The sequence below is a fragment of the Gorilla gorilla genome, chromosome 4 (genome assembly GCF_029281585.2).
Source record: "Gorilla gorilla gorilla isolate KB3781 chromosome 4, NHGRI_mGorGor1-v2.1_pri, whole genome shotgun sequence".
Lineage (NCBI taxonomy): Eukaryota > Metazoa > Chordata > Mammalia > Primates > Hominidae > Gorilla > Gorilla gorilla.
Window position 1 is genome coordinate 112,735,779 of NC_073228.2, and position 21,945 is coordinate 112,757,723.

A 21,945-nucleotide genomic window follows, 5' to 3' on the forward strand; every position below is an offset into this window, starting at 1 on the left:
TTATAAGGTGTGAGGAAGGGGTCCAGTTTTAGTTTTCTGCATATGGCTAGCCAGTTTTCCCAACACTGTTTATTAAATAGGGAATCCTTTCCCCATTGCTTGTTTTTGTCAGATTTGTCAAAGATTAGATGGTTGTAGATGTGTGGTGTTATTTCTGAGGCCTCTGTTCTGTTTCATTGGTCTATATATGTGTTTTGGTACCAGTACCATGCTGTTTTGATTACTGTAGCTTTGTAGTATAGGTTGAAGTCAGGTAGCATGATGCTTCCAGCTTTATTCTTTTTGCTTAGGATTATCTTGGCTGTATAGGCTCATTTTTGGTTCCATATGAAATTTAAAGTAGTTTTTTTTCTGATTCTATGAAGAAAGTCAATGGTAACTTGATGGGGATAGCATTGAAGCACTGAATCTATAAATTACTTTGGGCAGTATGAACATTTTTACGATATTGATTCTTCCTATCCATGAGCATGGAATTTTTTTCCATTTGTTTGTGTCCTCTCTGATTTCCTTGAGCAGTGGTTTGTAGTTCTCCTTGAAGAGGTCCTCTGCATCCCTTGTAAGTTGTATTCCTAGGTATTTTATTCTCTTTGGAGCAGTTTTGAATGGGAGTTCACTCATTATTTGGCTGTTTGTCTGTTATTGGTGTAAAGGAATGCTTGTGATTTTTGTACAGTGATTTTGTATCCTGAGACTGCTGAAGTTCTTTATCAGCTTAAGGAGATTTTGGCTGAGACGATGGCATTTTCTAAAATTTGACTTCCTCTCTTCCTGTTTGAATACCCTTTATTTCTTTCTCTTGCCTGATTGCCCTGGCGAGAACTTTCAATACTGTGTTGAATAGGAGTGGTGAGACAGGGCATCCTTGTCTTGGTTTTGAATGAATGACTGATGCCCAGCGTTTGCTTGGCTTTCTGTATGTAATCTAGGCAACCTGGCTTACTACAAAGACAGTAAGCAAAGAGTTACTTTGTTATCTTTTCTGTGCCTTAGTGCAAGTCATTTCACCCCCTCTGACCTTCATTTTCTCATGTATTATGAAGTGAAAAAGCTGAAATAGAAAATCTTTAACACAGAAGGTTCCTTCTACCACTGATTGTTTAAGACCATTTCATTATATGACAGCGTTGTAAAAAACGTGATAGAATAAAAATTATGGCCCAGTAATTTTCACACTTATTTTTAATGTTAATCTTTTTAGGTAATGCCCTGTTTACATAAACGTATATTGACCAACTTATTTTTGTCTTGGGAGTTCGTTGCTTTTTAAAATTCTTTCTTTGCTGATATCTAATCAGCAACTCTATTGGACTCCAAAATATGAGAAGAAACTTCAAACCACATGTGCTAATTACTGTGAAAAGAGATGCTAGCGAAGCAAATAAAAAGTTAGCTAGTTTTCCAGCTACTGCACTGTAGGTGGGTGAATAGTCAGAGGGAGATCATCCAGTGACCTTGCTACTGCTGAGCTGTAAATGTTGCTGTACAGTTTCCTGGAATTATCAGGGCTTTAGGCTCTTGCTGAGAAAAAATATCTTTGGGACTACAGCTATATTTCTGCCAGTGGATTTTGGGGCAAGGTGTCGCTTTAGTTAGAGATAATGTTCTAAAAACTGGATGGGAAATGAAAGATTAACAAATGCATATATCTACAGAAGGAACAGGATTGGAAAAAAAGAAAAAAGCATATATACACATTTTTATTGCATAGAATCTATGTGAATCATGCAATTCTTAACCCATTTTCCTGATTAATATATTACATATAGGGGTGAATTTTCTTTTCTTAGACATTTAAGGTAGCTGCTGCTTATAAGGTAAATATGCAGTGATTCTTTCTCAGCTATATATTAGTTGTCTAGGACCTCCATAAAAAATTACCACAAATTTGGTGGCTGAAAACAACAGAAATTTCTTCTTTCACAGTTCCGGAGGCCAGAAGTCCAAAGTCAAGGTTTTGCCAGGGTTGATTCCTTCAGGAGTCTCTGAATGAGAATTGTTCCCTGCCTCTATCCTAGCTTCTTGTGGCTGCTGGAGATCCTATCATTCCTTGGTTCATAAACACAGCACTCTAATCTGTCTCCTTCTTCACATCACCTTCTGTGTTTCTTCCTCTTCTAAGTCTTCTTACGAGGAAACTTGTCATTGGATTTAGGGTCCCTGGATAATCCTGTTTGATCTCATGTTGAGACCCTTGACTTAATTAAATCTGCAAAACTTGCTTTTCCAAATAAGGTTACATTCATAGGTTCTTAGTGGAAATATCTTCTGAGTGGGGTGCGGGGAGGTGGTAGTCACCATCCAACCCACCTACAGTTTGTGTCTATCTTCTGTTTAATTATCAAGAAAGTTCTCAAAAATTAAAACTTTGGTTGTGGGTGAAATCTTTAACTTGAGAGAAGCTGGTTCTTTCTGCCCTTTTGTTCAACTAATTTTTGGAGTACTTCTCTGTGAGTCATAATATTTCGGGACTGGAAGATACTATAAAATATTTTTCTTTTGCCAGAAGCACAGATACTTTGTTTATGGTCCAACTCTGAGTTAGAGTCAAAGCCAGGCCTAGAGCATAGATTCTGAATCAAGTGTTTACGTCTGTATTATGAGACCAAAAAGTCCTCTGTTTATTACATTATTGGAGCAATTAAATATATATTTATTGAGCAGACTTCAAACAGCATTACTTTTTGAGTGGTTTGGGAAAGAGTCCTTGGGAAATATGAGGTCTGTGTCTTGCAAGAACTATTCAAGGCAGTCAACATAGCATAATGATTAATAGCAAAAAATTTGTGTTAAAGCTGAATGTAAATTTTGGCTGCTTGACCACATGACGTTCAGCAAATCGCTTAGTATTTCTAGGGCTCACAGTCCTGGCTCACACTATTTGGAAAATACCTGGGGATTCATTGGGAGCAAAGGGATTGAGGGGATTTTCAAATTCTCAATATTTAAACTTTTTATTCAAGGAAAATGATTCTGCTCAATATAAAAAATACAATTTTAATAACAATGGCTATTATTTTACCTTTAATAATTTTGCTAAACCTTTGATACAGTTATTTGGTGAGTACCCATTCTTAATTTTTAGATGAATAATTGTAGTTTGGATGATGACTCTTAATCAGATATCTTCATGGTTATAAGTCTGATGTTTGGAGTTACACAATGGCTGCTTTAGGCCAGTGGTTTATTATGTTGTTTATTTCATATTGATTCTCCTATGCTTATTGCCTGTTGACGTAATAGTTAATGAACTTCTGAAAATACCCAGTGTACAACAATTCTCATGGGTACTTTATTAATTCAAGCAGACTAGAGCCTATTACATAGAAATAGAGACCTGGTCCTAAGATTTCTAACTTACATTCATATTGATAAAAATTAAGCCCTGGAGTTGTTATTTATAAGATTTGGTAATTGGTAATGTCGGGATTAAATAATACATTTTTATTTCTAGGTATGTACTAGGCCTTTCTTAAACTTGTTTTATTAAGAAGTTAAATGTTCTCTGTATTAACACTTTTAGCTATTTATAAGTACAGCAAACTAGTTTTCAAATTAAAATAATTAGAAAAATCAATCTTTTTGAAAAATGCAAAGGAAAATATCTTTAAACTCCCAAGATAGTATTCCTCTGTTGTTTTTGAGAATTTCCTACTATTTAAATAGGGATAACTACAGATTCTTAAAATCAGTCTGAGTTAAAAAGATTACCTATAATTGGAATGACTTGGGTTAAATTTGAGTACTTTAATTTCATTTTTTTCTTATGTGTCATTTGAGGTTTCTTAGCACAAAACAATAGTTCAAGTAAATATATTCCCTTTTATTTACTATTTAAATGATGTCTAATAGCTCCTGTCTTGCTTAACTTCATCATTAATATGTAGCATTTATTTTAATATTTTAATAATTTGAGTTAAGAAACCAATAAATCCCCCTGCCTTCTTGTAGCTTAGATTATATTGTGAGTGTGTGCTTGGGCCTCTAGATATCTGGCTTGTATAACAGAGGTAGTAGTACCATTCATTGAAATGGGAAACTGATAAAAGGCCAGCTTTGGGAATTATGAGTTCAGTAATATGTTGACTTTTATCTACCTTTTGCGATATCTAAATAGAAGTCACACGGATGTTTCAACATTCAAGTTTGGAGCTCAATGAAAAAAAGTTTAAGTTGCAGATTTAAATTTGTGAGTAGACTTGGTTCAGGTGGTAATTGAAAGTTGAGACATAAAAGAGATTACCTAGGGAGAAAGTACAGAGTGAGAAAAGAAGAAACCTGGAATCAGTAGAGCCTAGAATCACATTATCATTTAATGACCTGGTAGAGGAGGGTGAGCCTGCTGAAGAAACTTGAGAATGTGTAGTCTGAGAGGTTGGAGGATAGTGTGGTAGGGGAATAAATGTTTCATGTAGGCATACATGGTCAAAGAGTGGAATTGTGTTGAGACGTCAAGTAAGAGAAGTGGAAAATGTGTCTGTTAGATTGGTGAAATGGAGTCTGTTGGTTTCCTAAGACCATCTGCTTTGGTGTAGTTATGGGGTGACAGCCAAATAAGAGCAGATTGAGGAATGAGTGGGAGTAGAGAAAATGGAGACAGTGAGCATATATAACTCTTTTAGGAATTTTTTTTTGTAAAGGGCAAGCAGTAGCTGGAACAGAATATGTGGTGAAGGGAGAGGTTCATCTTTCTCTTTCTTCTGCTCTTTCCTTCCTTTATTTCCTACTCTCTTCCCTCCTTTTTCTCCCTATCTCTCTCTCACACACACACACACACACACACACACACACACACGTAAAAACTGAAGGGCTGATGGGAAATAACCATTTGAGAAGGGATGGTTGACAGTACCTCAGAGATCCATTAGGTTCTTGTAAGGTGTAAGGTTCTTAGGAGGTCAGGAAGCAATGAGATCCAAAGTTAAGTAGAGTGGTAATCCTAAGACGGGAGTTATCTGCCTCATGTTTCAAAAAAAGGAAGGAGATTATAATAGGTAGAGAAGTTTATAGCTTTGAAAAAACAAAATGAAGAGGTTCCTACCTTTGTTAATTCTAAAGAAGCTAGAAGGTATGGAAAAAGGTTGTTTTAGACGTAGAAAAGTAAGAAAAGTTTGAAATGGTTGACAATGACAGTGGAAAATAAGAAATGAGTTGGCCAGATATTTAGGGCCCATTTGAAGTTAGTAATCATGTGATACTCGGTAACAGTGTTTAGTTGCTTGGGTGTGAACTCAGAGAGAGCAGATAGTTGGATCCATCCAGGGTTGAATTTTGCCACAAGGGAGCACCTAAGAGACAGGGTAGCAAGGGAATTTAGAATATTGGCAAGAGTATCATTGAAAATGATGTAGCATGGCATCTAAGTTAGATAAGGAGAGAAGAGAAGATGATTGATTGGGAGAAAGTGGGAGACTACAAGACTTAAGAGTTCCAGGGAGATTGAAAAATGGTTACAGCAGAACTGGTTGAAAGCAAACTGATGGGATAGGAGACTGTGGCCAGAAAGAGGGGAGCTTGAATTTAGAGCTATTCCATGTGATGATAGTGTCCAAGACAAAGCCATGACTGATGTAGAGTGGACAAAAATGTTTCCCCTCCCACCCCTACAGATTGAAAGCTTTGTGACAGCACCTTCTGAGGTGTATTTTGCAGAATATTTTCTCTCCCAAAAGATGCAAGTAGTAATTCATTATTAAGACTCTGAGACATATTGCATTAATGAATCTGTTTAAATTTGTTTAACTGTGCATTTCTAAAATCTATGGGACTGCAGAAGCTTTTGTACTATGACATCTATTAATGGCCATTTAAACTAGGGTTTTTCCATACTTTTGAGCAGTTGTTTTATTTGTTATGTGCTGAAACTGTTAAATTAATGGGAATAAGTGAGAATAATTATCACAACATATGTGTTTAGTTTATAAAGAATGTTTAATCTACATTAATATATATCAATATCAAAAGATTTCTTTTCCTATTAAAATTAAATGTGTCTAAAACCTAAAAATGTAAGTTAATATATTGTTTTGTTAGTGATCATTGTGACATTTGAAGTTGCTTATTGAAAATCTTTAATTAGTAATTGATATTCCAGGAAAGCCTACTATATTAGTTCTATACAATAGTTACCCAAGTTGGATTAGTTAAAACAAAAAAGAGTTTACCCAGTCAAGTAGATGGATATACACAGAAGTTCAAACCATGTCGTCAAGAATTTGTTTTCATTTTGCAGCTCTACCTTCTGTTGTATTGACTTCATTCTCAGGCAGGATGTACTGATGTCCTACAGTGTGACAGTTTCTCTCAGAGAGGCTGAGGATGGGACAAGTACTTAGAATCTGACTGACTTCTTTCTAAAATGCATCTCCTGGTTGGATTTTATTAGCTGATAAAAGAAGTACAATATTATAACCACCATATTTCTTTATTTAAAAATTTTAATTTTTCTATATTTTAATTAAATCTTAGGATTTTCGTTTAGGTTCTTAGTTTCTGATTCCATTCTAATAAATAAAATCTTGACTGAGGACTTGAAACTCCAAATGTTCCCAGTTACTAGTTCCAGTAACAAAAGGAGCTCTGATAAGAGTATTATTGATGCATGTGCAGTACAAGAATACTAAACATTAAAACCATTCAGGAACTTTTTAGATAAAGTTGAAAACTTAAAACATTTAAAAAAATGAAATATGTACTTAGTAGTCTTTATTGTGTCCTTGTGAGGTCCTCTGCAACAAATACAAAACCCATAAAACTTATCCTCTCTATCCCCTGAAACTCATCAATAAAGGAAAACAAAACAAAACAAAACAAAACCCCACAAAATAACACATCAAACTTTTGAGACATTTGGCCTTTAACCTGTTAAATTATTTTCTGAGGAATGTAGCCTTTAACTGTGTAGTAGTTGACTGTCATAGAAAATGGTAGTCAAAATCAAATCTGTAGCTTTTGACAAATTAGTGGTCTTTTTGATGGACTTTTTAGTGAATAATCATAAAAGGTGTTTTTATGTTTTCCTGCTTTATAAATAAAGGAAAGTAAAATGATGACTAGTGTTAAATAAATTACTGGCCTTAATGAAAAGCATATGAAATTTATATCCAGGTTGGATATGGAAAGTCACAAGAGACCATCATTTCTTCCTAACAACCAAAATAAGCTACAAAATAGTAGTTTTTAGAAACCTCATCAGACAGCTAAGGACAGAAGTAAACCTAAATGAACCTACATCCAGAAAGTGACAGGCCTTTTACAGGAAAAAATAGACCCATGATTACTTTCATCCTCAGTGGAACTGTATGAGCAGATCAATCCTCAAAAGTTTTTAAGAGATTTGTAGCATCAGGTGTAGGCCGATGTGAAAGATTAGAATCTAGAGGAGCCTAACCCACAGAGCGAAGCACTATCTACCCATCTACTCTTACTCAAGTGTTTTCACTGGGTGAAGCAGTAGATCAGAGAAGGAGACTTGAGAGATACTTCAAATGAAATCCTCAGTACATCAGAATGGTGGTATGTGGGGTGTGTTTCTGGTGAGGGGTGTGGGGGTGGGGAGGAGTTCAGGCACGCTTACAAAAGAATATAAGAGCCCCTTCCCAAACTGATTCTCTGTAGGGAATTCTGGGTCTTCACAGTCTAGGGCAATGGCCCTTCAAAGACTAGGCTGAGGAATGGGTATTAGAGCTGAAAGTTGTCTTCTTAGGTACATAAAGTAGTGGGTGAGAGCAAAGAGACTTCTCTCTCCCACCCAAGAGGCTATAAAGCTGGGAGAGATCTCCTGTATTTCCTAAAGCTGGTGGATTAGCTTTGAAGCTGAGGGAGGATGCTAGAATCTCATCATGGCTCAGCTTTATTTCTAGATGAAGGAAAACTGATCTCAAAGTATTTGAAGCCTGTGGCAATTGATTTAAACTAAAACTGTAGCAAAGGCTAGAACCAACTTATTAACTACAGCTCCAACTCTCCAGCAGCCTGTCAAAAAAAGGAGTGGGTATGTCCATTTCTTGAGGAAAATATTCTTGAATTCAGACTCTACTGTTCTTTTATACAAACTGTCTGGCCTACAATCAAAGATCATATGACACACCAGAAAGTGAGAAATTTGACCTATAGGCAAGAAAGTAGACCCAGATCTTGGAATTATGAGATATTCGTTAATATAGCCGTTACAAAAATGTTTAGGGATGTAATACTTTCACTCTCATTGTAAGGTATTCCTTGTCTCACAATTTATTAGTTTAAGTCAAGTAGAAAAATTTACTGTTGTATCGTTATGTCCCTAAATTGTATTAAAAGCAGAATCTTAGTTAAGATACCTTGATAATTTAATTTATAATAGTTATGATTTTTTCATACAAGCAAATTACACAGTTGTTTACTGAGCAAAGTCAATCAGCTCTTAAGTTGTATCAATGAGATGCTCATCAGGAAGCTGGTTGGTGTGCATCTTGTAGTACTGGATAATTTACAAAAAACGTATTTTGGTGAAGGATGGATGAATAGGCAGAGCACAGAGGATCTTTAGGACAGTATTGGCTACATGTTGTTAAACATTTGTCCAAACCCATAGAATGTACAGCAGTAAGAGCAAACCCTAATGAAAACTATGGACTCTTGAGTGATAATGATCTGTCAATGAAGGTTCTCAACTGTAACACAGGCAACACGCTGGAGGGAGATGTTGGTAATGGTGGAGGCTGTGCCTGTGTGGGGGCAGAGGACATATGAGAAAATCTATTCCTTCCTCCTGCTTATGCTATGAACCTAAGACTGTTCTAAAAAGTAGTCTAAAAAAATATATGTTTAGCCGTTTTGGTCACACATTTGGGAAAAACACCATGGAACGTGAACTGGCTGTTGAATAGGATGGGAGCTAATTATAGCCTTCTTCTTGGGTCTTATTTCCCTAGAGACATCTTATTTAAGAGATACAGAGTAAAGAAAGCAAAAAGAATGATTTATGACATTTTACAACCTGGATCTCACCGAACTCTATTCTGTTTTACTCTAGGTTTCCTTAGCATTGTTGTTTTAAAACAAGATCTTAATAATCATTCAGATGTTTGTTTTGTGCATTTGGTTTCTAATTTCATTATTTCAGAAAATGAATATGCTTGATTTAGCAAGGGGGTTTTCTTTCTTTTAATAAATATTCTTAATATGCAAGCATCAAAGAGAAAAGACAGCATGACAAACTGAGTTACTAGAGAGTGAATACTTCTAAAATGATTTGCCTTCAGTCAGAAACCCTGTTGCTAAAACAAATCATTTAGAAGCTGTTTTAATACTGAAATTCTGTATCCTGATGGGAATAGAAGCTATCTATCTTTCATTGTGCCCAGCAAATCAGCATTTTCAAAACCTTAGGTTACTTACTTATAAATGCATTTTTTAAAAATGAAGGACATACTGATATTTACAGTATTTCATTTACATTATGAGCTATAATGTAGAATTTTTTCAGTAGGTAGTCTTCTCTGGGGTTATAATTTCCCTGTAGTTATTTCTCACAAAATCCCTCTGAATTTTATGGCTGCTTTGCATAAGAAGCCCCTAAGATATTTGGCACTCGGCCTGGAGTTTGAGCATGAATATTATATTTTTCTGGATTCTTATTGCCTCCTGATTTTAATAAGTAGCTGGCTGTTCCTACAGAGCCAAATAATCACTTTCATTGTTCTGTCCAAGAATGTTATTAGATTGGGTTTATGTACATAAGTCTGTGAGAAATAATATTCAGTTTTTGTTTTAAAGACCCGTTATTAACAACAACAATAAAGGTCTTCCTTTCACGATAGTTCAGCCTTCTCATTGGTTCATATTCTAAGGGTACCTCATGCGAACTGTGACTAACTGCTCCAAGGAAAGTACTGATTGCCAGCCTGGTACCATGAAACTCTTCTCTGGGGTTTTCATTAATGATCAGCGTAATGCAAATGATGGGGAGTTGGACAAAAGTCACAGAATTTTTGAGATGAAAGTTTTATCTAGCCTAGTTCCTTTCTTTTTTCTAATGTGGAAACTGAGAGCCAGGGTAGTTGAGTAATTAGCTCAGACTCATACTCTTTATCCCTTCTGACTTCAAGAACCTTATTCCTTTACCTTAGTGCCTCCTTTCAGAACCTCACTTTGAGAACTGTTATATGCTTTTCGGTTGTCACTTTCTACAGCAGCCAGATAGGCAGTCATTGGTTAGTGCTTTTGATCTTTGTCAGAGCCACTCCAATCAGCAGAACCTTAATTCTTGCCCTTTATATCTTTGTGCTTTAGTGCGCAGGGGATGGGGGCACTAAATGGAATATTGCAGTGAAAGAGCCTTTTTCACTGCAATTTTCTAATGAAGGATAATTTCAAAACTTGATAGGTATGATTTTACTTTAAGTAATTTAGGTATTTTTTATTAGAGTTTTTCTGTTTGTTTGTTTTTATTTTTTGTTTGTTTTGAGACAAGGTCTTGCTCTGTTGCCCAGGCTTGAGTACAGTGGTACAGTCTGGCCTCACTGCAACCTCAACCTCTTGGGCTCAAGCCATCCTCTCACCTCAGCCTCCTGAGCAGCTGGGACTAGAGGCACACGCTACCATGTCTGGCTAATTTTTAAAAACTTTGTAGAGATGGGGTCTCACTGTATTGCCGAGGCTGGTATCAAACTCCTGGGTTCGAGCAATACTCCCCACTTGGTCACCCAAAGTGCTGGAATTACAGGCATGAACCACCAAGCCTGGCATAGAGTTCTTTTTAATTGATAATAGATGAACTTGTAATTATTATGAACCAGTCTCTTAGTTTTATGTGTATGTGTATACACACACACACACACACACAAACACACACACTGTCTCATTTAATTTTAAAACAATGAAAAACTATTCTTAAATGAGATGTGAAACTGATACTGTACCTAGAACTTTTCTTTCAAGCCAAGGTAATAGCTGTACTTACAGCACTTTTTCTGAGCATCTCATCAGAATATTATTTTCTAATATCAGGTATTATTTAATAACATTGCCTCTCCCTTCACCCCCTCATTAGTCCCCTACTACCTCCATTGTGAGGGGCCATCCTTTTGCCAGAACTAATTCCTACACCTCCTTTATCTGGAAAATGTATCTTGCCATTACTTGAGGTGAGTAAAATGAGTGTATCATCACCAGCCCTGCCAGGCCTAAAAGCAAACTTAGGCATTGTATTCATGGCAATTGAAGGGAAGTTTTTTAATTTTAATTTTTAAAAGTAGCCATTTGATTGTTTGATGTAAAAATCAACCTGTCAATGAATTCAGCACAGTCTGATGTGTTATTAGGTAGACTGTAATTTAAAGCTGATACTAGATGTTACGCAGACAGGAACTACATGACAAATGAGTTTCATGTTTTATTTGTAGAAATCTGGGCACCAAATGATCCGCCACTGGTTGGAATGTTTTATTAACCCTATTTGCATTTTGATTGCTGCTATGTGAAACTTAAGGTCTCATTATTATTTTTGATAATATGTTTTTAGACCAACGTATCTATAAAGAACCTTCATATGAAAAGATGTTTTCACTAATTGTATCCCGTCTAACACACAATATGTTATGCTTTGTAACTTAATATAAGGGAGCAATTTTTAAAGTTTTCTTTATCCCCTAACTGGACCTCTCCATTAGATAATTCTAATCCATTGGGTAATTTTAGTATTACCCACTTAGAAAACGTTTTGTTTTGATATTACCAAAGGGTTTTGGGAGAAAGCATGTGGCCAAGAATATCTACATTTACTGTTACAGAGATATACCGTAGGTATTGGAGACAAAAGAAACAAAAGATGTTATTTGTGACCTACTGACTTGTTTTCCAGAAGTAAAATTTGGCATCACTAATGCTGGAAGACATACAGAATTAGTGTGCTTGACAAAAGGATCTCTTGTTCTTTTGTCTGCTGCTGATTAGCAGTTGAAATGTAGTCGTCATTGGAAAATTGACCAATACTTCCATTACAAAACCACACGTGCTTTGCTCTTGGTGCCCTTCTTATGTCCTAGTTTTGTTTTTTTTTCCTTTTTCCCTCTTTTTTTCTGCCCTCTTACCTACCCCATTCACTTATGTTTATAAAATGGATCTAAAGATTTGAAATTTTAGGAAAAGTTTTCTTCATTATGGTATATGATATTCAGAAATACGCATTGTGTGGCAAATAGCAATCTGGATTTGGTAGGATTGGTGGTAGGTAGGTCTGCCATTACCTTCTTATTTTACTTCATCCTCCTCCCACCCGCCTTTCTCCTCCTTATCATCAGGATCATCATGATGGTCATCATCATCATGTGAATCTTTGGGAAACTTCCTAGGTACTGAAGTGAAATTCACCTTTAAAAAATGTGTTCCATATACTTTTCTTCCTGTTTTTTTTGTGATTATTTTTTCTTATTTGAATTTCCTCACAACTATAGTCCTATCCGAAATAGTCTATGTTAAATAGGTTCCTTATAGCTTGTGTTCTTTTTTGCATGTGTTAATACTTGGTTTTCTGTGAATTTCCTTTGCATTTCTTGTTTTCATCTGTATGAATTCTATATGAATCGCTATATGAATTTCTATTTCTTTCTTATTGTTTCCCCCAAATCAAAACATTTGTTGAGGGGTCAGTAAAGTAAAATGCTATAGAGTTTATGTGTATTTGGTTATTTGTTATCTTGAATGTCAGGAAGTTTATATTTTATTTAGTTGGAAGACATGATGGATAAGCTGTGGATAAGTACCTAAATACATAAATGTCTATACATATTGGATAGTTTACTGTTGCTGAAGGCTTGTTTCTTAATCCCTCCAGGAAAGAAAGGAGAGGCTATCCAAATTTGAATCTATTCGTCATTCAATTGCTGGAATAATTAGGTCTCCAAAATCTGCACTGGGCTCTTCAGCAGTAAGTAGGATTAACTCTCTGTGCTACTGAAAATGGTCATTGTCTAGCTTCTTTCTGATGCACTAATGAATATATATGTATATGTGTGTGTGTATATATATGTATATACATATATAAATTTGCACTTACAAATGGAAAGATAAGTGCATAATTTAACTTCTTGTGTGCATATGAATCTGTCTATCTATGTGTATAGTAAAATCCCATGTAACATTGACATAGGGAAGACAGAAATAAACTTGAATTATAGGCTTCCTTTACAATATACAAATAATTATGAGAAACATTTTATGTACTTTGAGTCTTACTGGAATAATAGTGTAAACAATTCTTTTCTAGTGAAACATAACCTTTTTACAGTAGGGATTACTATATATATTTTTAAAATGTATTTGTTTATATGTATATTTATATTTTAAGGAACATTTTGATTATAAAATTGAAGTCTGTTTGATAGATTAATCATTGAAATGTGGGTTTGGCATATCACAGTAGTGCTAGAGTATTAGTTATCTTTAGTAACAGCAGTTTGGCCATCTCATACACATGAACAAACACAAAGAAGTGTTTCTCTAAAGCATTAGTTCTTCTATTTACTTGGAGAAGGAGTTTTTTTTCCCCCTCAAACACACAGGCACTCCAGTGTATATACCCCTAACAAGTACTAGTCTAATTCTGGTCCTGATGGATTTACCTACACTGGATATTTCACATAAATAAAATCATACAATATGTGACCTTTTGCATGTAGTTTCTTCCATTTATAATTCTTCCAAGGTTCATCCATGTCATACAATGTGACAGTACTTCATTCCTTTTTGTGACTGAATAATACTCCATTGTATATATTTACCACATATTGTCTATCTATTCACCAGCTGATGGACATTTGGTTGTTTCAGCTTGTTGGCTATTATAAATAATGCTGCTATGAACGTTCATTTTCAAGTGTTTTTATGTGTATATGTTTTCAGTTCTCTTGGGTGTGTACCCAGGAGTAGAATTTCCGGGTTATATGGTAATAATTCTCTATTTAAGCTTCTGAGGAACTGCCAAACTGTTTTTCATGGTAATTGTACCATTTTACATTCCCATTAGCAATATATGAATATTTTGATTTCTCCACATTCTTGCCAACAATTGTTATTTTAAATGTTTTCATGTTACAGGCATTCTAGTGGGCGTGAAGTAGTATCTTACTGTAGTTTTAATTTCCATTTTCCTAATGACTAATGATGTTGAGCATTTTTTCATGTTCTTATTGGCAGCTTATATGTGTTCTTTGGAGATGTGTTTATTAATATTCTTTGCACATTTTAAAATTGCTTATTTATTGTTGAGTTGTAAGAGTATATATTCTGAAAATAAACTCCTTATACATATAATCTACAAATGTTTTTTCTCACCCTTTGGATTTTTTTTCACTTTCTTGATAATGTCCTTTAACACACCTAAGTTTTTTATTTTGATGAAGAGCAATTTATTTTTTCCTTGACTGTGTGTGCTTTTGGTTGTCAAAAAAAATTGTCTAATCCAAGGTTATGCTGATAATTCATCTTTGTTTGTTTTCTTCTTAGAGTTTTATTCTTCCACTTATGTCTTTGTTTATTATTGGTTAATTTTTGTATATGGAGTGAGGTACAGGTTCAAATTTTTATTTATTTATTTAATTTATTTATTTTTGAGATGAGGTTTCAATCTATTACCCAGGCTGGTGTTGAGTTCCTGAGCTCAAGTGATCCTCCCTCCTCGGCCCCTCTAAGAGTCAAATTCATTCTTTTGCATATGGAAGCATATTTAACTTAAAATCTTTAAAATGCAACAACTATGAATCACTGTTTATGCAAATAAACATGCAAAAATTAGCATGTTAAAGCATAATTTTAGATAAAGTAAAGCAAATGCATTATATATAGGAAAATGAAATTAGAATTAATCGCAATGGTATTTTTACTGGACTTGACATAACGATTTACCTCTGTTTTTAACAGTGTCTTTAAAATGTAGAGCTCCCTTTAAAGACAGTCTAATGGAACGCTTAGATCAACAGTCTTGATAGAAGAAAGAACTTAAGACTTTGGCTGATAGCGGAATTTGTTTTCATCTGAATATTGTATTTGATGTCATCAGATGTTTAATATTTTTGTTATGATCAGAATAATATTTTAATATGTTATATCAGCTACAAGCATGTGCTTTCCTTTCCAGTGTACCAAAGGGATTAAAATCCCTATTATTAGTATCTCAGATTACTGAGGCTACAGTCACATCTAGCATCTTCCCATCTTAAGGAGGTTATAATTTTGCATTGAGAACTATTTTTCAGAGACTGCTTCTGAAGCCAAGGCCTAGAGATGTTAGACAGTATTAATTACATATTTTAAAAGCCTACTGGCAATCATGAGGGTCCATTCCAATTGAAAGTCTTTCAAACCATATTATATTTAATGAGATCTGTTCCAGTCATGTCAAGAATATTGCCCTTTTTCTAGGGTCATCTATCTACTGCAGAATTTCTATAATGAGTGGCTGAGCAAATCGCTTGTTCCATCTTACAGCCACTCATGAATACTAGTTGTATCACTGATATATGGAGTGAATAATGCCCGTCTGATAGTAGCAGTCTTTGAAAAATATTCTTTAAAACAAAAATAAAGCACATTTTGGTCCAAATGGTTTGTTCTTTATATAGATATCAGAATTATTAAATTATTCAACAGCAGTCTCCTTAAAATTCATATTTTCTACACTCTGTTGACATGGGTGCTATTTCAATTTTAGAATTACTTTGTACTAGAATTTAGAAAATCAAAATATTAGAAAATAAAAATTGCTTCCTTTATATAGAATAATATTGTAAGTAAGATTTGCTTGCTTGCTTGCTTTTTAGAAACATCATTCAGTTATGTTAAGTTGTACATCAGTTGTAATATAGTGTTATAATGCTTGGCTTCCACCAGTGGCATAGGGGAATGTAGCTATTTTCGTGCATGATGTGAACTGCTTGTATTTTTTAGTGTTCTCCTTTGAGTCTAGAAAAGCGGCCTTGTACTTTCTTTAATCAAGGCACGTTGTTAAGTTCAGGTTAAATAGTATACATTTTAAATATATCAGTTGTCTTCAGTTATTCTTAAGGTCTTAAGTTGCGCTTTCCCCCCATTTATTAATATGTAAAAGAGTGATAAACAAGGGAAAATAAAGATTTTTTTGCATTATATCACTCTTATACACTAAATTCTGTCATGTTTAGGAAAATTAAGTTTTGAATCACTTGCAGTATTACATGTAATTTTTCTAAAAGGACTTGAGATTGATATTCTATAATTTGTACTGTAATGGAACAAATCTATTCTTTATATGTTTGCTGAAATGCTTAAAACAGATGACAGAGATCATGTCAGACTGATACTAAGTTTACACAGGCAATCCCAACTTGATGATAAATGTTTACATTTACTGAAATATGGTTGCGTATTGACTTACTACAATGATCTGATAGTAGTTTTAGTTGCAATGTGTGATAAGATTTTAGCATTGAGTATAGTTAATTGATGAAAATGTGTTCTTACTGATATTGTGGCACATTTTATATGTAAAATATATGGGTTTAAGGAAAGAATATTTGATACTGAATAAATGAAACTATAGCAAAAATGTGTTAAAATGATGAGAGAGGATGAGTGAGAGTCACAGGCACAATCGTAAAAGTAACTGGGTAAAAATAATAAAGAGAGAAAAGCATGTTATTACCAATAAATGATGAGTAAGGGAACAAAAGAAGCCGGCAAAAAAGAAGTCAGAGGAAACCCCAAAGGTACTGAAGGAAGCAGAACTGTTAGAAAGAAAGAAAGGTAAAATAAAATATATATTTTGCTAAAGATAGTGTCCCTTATCAGAGACCCAAGAAGGGGTACAAAAAGGCCAGGAAATGGGAAGCTGTGGAGGTAACCTGATACTTGAGTTTGGCTCAGTTGTCTATTTTTGTTTAATACAAGTTTTAGAAAGAATTGTGTACTAATGCTTATCTCTGATTAACATGTAATTCTTTATGTTACTATCCTAGAAAACAGTTTTATTGTTAGCTAAAAACCAAATTCAAATTCTCAAATATTGTAGTACAAAAAATTGTTAAGTAATTTATGAATAAAAATTTTACAGCTAGTTTCATTATAGAATGTAAATATTAGGTGAAGTATCTTTTTTTGGTTAATGATACCAGTGCATGAAAAAACTGCCAATTCAGCTTTACTGCTAAAAAATTAGAATTTGGAGAATTAAAGATAGTCATTTAGTGCCAAAGACAGAACCACTATTTTAACTAATTTACATCCTGTTTGTCTAGCCTGAACACAAATGATCCTGAGGTACAAATATTCGGAATATCTTATTTTTCATTATTTTAAGATTAATTCAGTAGATTCAAACGGTGACTATTTAGAAATTTTTTAAAAAACTGGAAGGGAGAACATTATTTTTTGTTTTCATTTTATATTAAACATTTAGTATATCTGTACAAATAAAAAAATTATGTTCAACTATCAAACTGGAAATGACATAAAATACACTTTCCTACCTATGATTACATTTCCCTTTCACTGCAAATAATTTTTACTACCACCAGGCACATTCGGTAAACTAGTGTTTCCCATCTTTTGTAAACAGTTGATTTCTCATCCCCTCCCAAAATTCCTAAGTAATACATAGCTTTAAAATAAAAGGGGTCCTATGGAATTAAAAATAAATAAATTTATAGGGCCAGGCATGGTGGCTCACACCTGTAATCTCAGCACTTTGGGAGGCTCAGGCAGGCGGATCATGAGGTCAGGACTTTGAGACCACACTGGCCAACATGGTGAAACCCCGTCTCCACTAAAAGTACAAAAAATTAACCAGGTGGGGTGGTGCGCAATCCCAGCTACTCGGGAGGCTGAGGCAGGAGAATCACCTGGATCCAGGAGGCAGAGGTTGCAGTGAGCAGAGATGACGCCATTGGACTCCAGCCTGGTTGACAGAGCAAGACTCCATCTCAAAAAAATAAAAATAAAAATAAATTTATAGAGATAGGGCCTCACTATGTTGTCCAGGCTGGTCTTGAACTCCTGACTTAAGCAGTCCTCCCACCTTGGCCTCCCAAAGTGCTGTTACAGGATAGAGCCACTGTGCCCGGCCAAATCTTAATCTAGTGCCTTAGACCACTTGGCCATGCTACCAGTTGAGTCTTACGGAATTTTTGAGAAATGTTTAAAATCTTGTGAATTACTCTTTGTCACCCTAGTGTATTACTAAACTAGATTTGGAATAACTTATTAATTAGACTATTAAATTAATGTTAATAACTAAATTTACATGAGAATAGAAAAGATAATTAAATGTCATTTTTATGTTAAAAATTCAGAATTTAAAAAAGTTTGTGTTGAAGTTTTATTTAGGTTGTTCAAGCTCAGTAAGGGTTTTACATGTATATTTTTGATGCTGTTTTATTCTTGTTTTGCTTTTTTCAAAATGGTTTATTGGGTAATTAATTTTAATAGAATCTAGACCAGATATTTTTAAAAAACATTTTTGTTTTTGCCTCCCAAAAAGAAGCTCATCTTGCTACTCAAATGCTTGAGTAAAGGTATACAAATCTTCATTACATACTTGAGAATTAGCCTGGACCAGGGTAAGGAGAAAAAAAAATCTCTTTTTCTTTCCCCAAGAAAAAAATATTTTCAAGTGCTGCCTCCTTATTGCCTTTTCATATAAAATAGTCTCTTTAATTTCACTAATTCCAGTATATTTTTGCTGGACTATTCTTTAGGAACAAGATCTAGGGAAAATAACTAATAAGACAGCTAGCCCAATCAATCAGGAAAACTTATTAAATATAACTTACTGACTGTACTGTATTAACTGAAACTTTTAAAAAGGAGGCTTTGCTCCTACCCCCATATCTTTGGCAAAAATCTCAGATAATTTACCAACAAAGAAAAACCCTGTCTATTGAGGCTGAGAAAGATGGGATATTTGAGGTAGAAAGCTTCCTTTCATTTGTGATGTCATTATGATGGGCTCTTGGGATGTTACATTTTTTTTGCTGATGCATCCTACATATATTACTGTCAAGTTTGTAAAATTGTATTGGGATTTCATTGAAATCATATTGATAAAAATATTCCTTCCAGTGCTTCCAGAGAAGTCTTTGAAAGACCTGATATACCCAGGCAGGGGATATGTGTGACTTTTCCCTGTGTATGTGTGTATATACATGTGTATATACACATATACACTCACAGTAAGTTCAGCTTATATTTCATAACAGTGTTGTATAGGGGATGGGGAATAACAGATCTTTGAGCTTCCCTTCCTACCCACAAAGGATAAGAAGCCTATAGAATTGAAGTGTGATCTTTATGAGATAGCAATATAAGTTCCTTACTATTTAGTTTTTTAAAAACAAAACTCAGATACTTTCCCCAGATGGCTTTTTCCCCCATACATATTCTTCATCGTATGTTTAAATGAATTCCTTGGAATGCTGGCTGAGCTTTTGTACTTTTTTCCACCTTAATTAGTTCATCGAACTCTGTTCATCATTCTCTCAGTTGGAAATAAATGCAAATTTGGAAGGATAGATTGGCTAGGACAAGAAATCAACAGGTAGCATCCTTGTTTGGGATGCTTTCCTGTTATGTTGACCTTTTAGAGAGACAATGATAAAAATAAGTCCTTTGTAAAGATGTTACATTGAATTTCTTGTATTCAGTAATAACTGTTGAATCAATAAGCAGTTTTGCTATTGGTGAGACAAATATTTCTATTATAGTAAAAATTTTAGAATTTACTCTAATTAGATGCACTATGATAAAATTTTAAAATAAAATTTTTGATTATAAAAATAGAAACATTTGATTATTTTACTTCTTTAATTGTAAATTATTAGTATCAGTATATACAAAAAGTTAATTTTGTGTAGATTATGCGTTTGTTTTTAAAAGCAATATTCTTTTACCTCATAGTCGTGGGTGGGTCTTTAGATAAAATTGCTCTTTAAAACAATTTTTGGGAATACATTAAAACATTTTTTGAAATAAAATATTTATCATATATGTTAAATATGATACAATATTATTTGTCATAGTTTGCATGAAAATTAAAAGACTTAGTTTACCAAAACTTCCATATATAGTCACAACCGGAATATATTTTAAAAGTTTAAAATGTTATTTAATACAAGTGGAAGAAGTAAGAATCAGAATGTAGACTTTCCTTGAGGTCTATTTGGGACTTTTCAAGTTTTTTATTGTTGTTTTGTTTTGTTCTTTTAACCAACAGAATGAGTTTGGATAACACGAAATAGATCTTTGAGCAGTAAGTTTTGGGTCTCCTCAGTGGTACGAAACAATAAAGGCTATGTTAAAAACCAGTTTTTACTTACTACAAAATTACCATACTTTGGCCCTACCTAGAATTTATATCAGCCTATAAAACTTCATATATAAATATTTGCCTTTCGTTTATTATTAATTCTGATTTTTCCAATTTATAAATTACTTTCTCATGAGGCATTGTGCATATTGTATTTTGAGAACCTTAAAAGTTAGTTCAGATTACTATACCTTAACCGCAAAGTACTCTCTCTATCTGGAGCAGTTTAGTTCCTGTGTGCCATAAAAACAACAACAACAACATCAACAAGATTTTTACTTGTAATCAGAAAATGTGTGATTTAATCTACTATCAGCACATTTCAAGGAAGTACAGTCATCTCTTAAATTATCTCTGACTTGGTGTTAGCATTTGGCCTCTTAAAATAACAGAGAATTTGCTTTCTCTACCATGCTCATGGTTTATAACCACTCCTTATCTTTGCCATGTGTTTGTAATTGCATTTTGGTGGTTTTCAGTGATTCTATTTCTCCTAGGGCTTTATCTACCTTTGCTTTGTAGAAGCAGGGCCAGCCATGTGGCAGAGGTAATGATTAAGGAAGTCAGGTGAGTGAAGATCAGGACAGAAAGGAACAGCAGCAAGGCAGCATCAAATTAAACCTGAGATAGTACTGCTGGAATGTATGACACTGCTCAGAACCTCTGTGATCAAGAGTTAATTACATAAAAAAGAAATAACTCAATTTTTCATTTACATAAAAATTAAGTTGTTTTGTGATACATTTCTGTTAATTCCCTCCTTTTCTTCATAATTTCTCTGGTTGATAACTTTAGTATATAGATTTATTTTAGGACATGGTGAATAAGATTATCAGTGCTAACTCTAAATGCTAATATTGTGTCTATCTTTGTATGATAGATAAAACAAAATGTTGAAGCGTATGTATTTGTGGTAAACTTCAGCACCAGTACTTCAAAAGATATTTTAGGTTTATTGTATAACTTTTAATTGGTCAATTAAAGGGAGGAACATTTGTAAGAAGCCTTTATAGTTGCTATGAATTTTATTAGAAAATAATCAGTATTTTCTCTAATTTAGTTTTTTTTTTTAATGTTTGTTTAAGCTTTCTGATATGATCTCCATCAGTGAGAAGCCTCTGGCAGAACAGGACTGGTACCATGGTGCAATTCCCAGAATAGAAGCTCAAGAACTGTTAAAAAAACAAGGAGACTTTTTGGTGCGAGAGAGTCATGGGAAACCTGGTGAATATGTCCTTTCTGTATATTCTGATGGACAGAGGAGACATTTTATCATACAATATGTTGATGTACGTTTCCAGTTTAGTTCATATGTATATTTTGATGTAGTTCATTGTGGTACAATTATATTAAAATAACGAATGGTTTGTGATAAATGCCTGCAACACTTGAAATTTAGCACTTAATTTTTTTCTGAATTTCTTAAATACAGTGCTTCAAAATGTACTAACATTTAAATATGTTTAAGGAAACATGTATTTAGTAATATTTTAAATTAAAAATAATGTTTATAAAATCAAAGTATATAGCTATTTAAAGTATGTTGTTAAATTTGAACATTAAAGATATTTTGAATTAAAACTAAAAACAATGTGATTATTATAAATTTTTTTCTAGAGAAACTTAAGTTT

At 33.9% G+C, this 21,945-nt stretch overlaps 1 protein-coding gene across 9 annotated transcripts in view; it reads left to right on the top strand.

The window, feature by feature from the left end:
* Nucleotides 1–21,945, top strand: part of FER (FER tyrosine kinase) — a 448,497-nt gene that overhangs the window by 186,088 nt on the left and 240,464 nt on the right. For 8 of the 9 annotated variants that reach the window (XM_055387411.2, XM_055387413.2, XM_055387409.2 and 5 more), the window contains 2 exons: nucleotides 12,815–12,907; nucleotides 21,400–21,603. In XM_055387411.2, the coding sequence (XP_055243386.1) occupies nucleotides 12,815–12,907; nucleotides 21,400–21,603 (297 nt within the window). Of the gene's footprint in view, nucleotides 1–12,814; nucleotides 12,908–21,399; nucleotides 21,604–21,945 lie in introns of those variants that run through there. The other variant, XR_008679968.2, reaches the window with a different exon arrangement.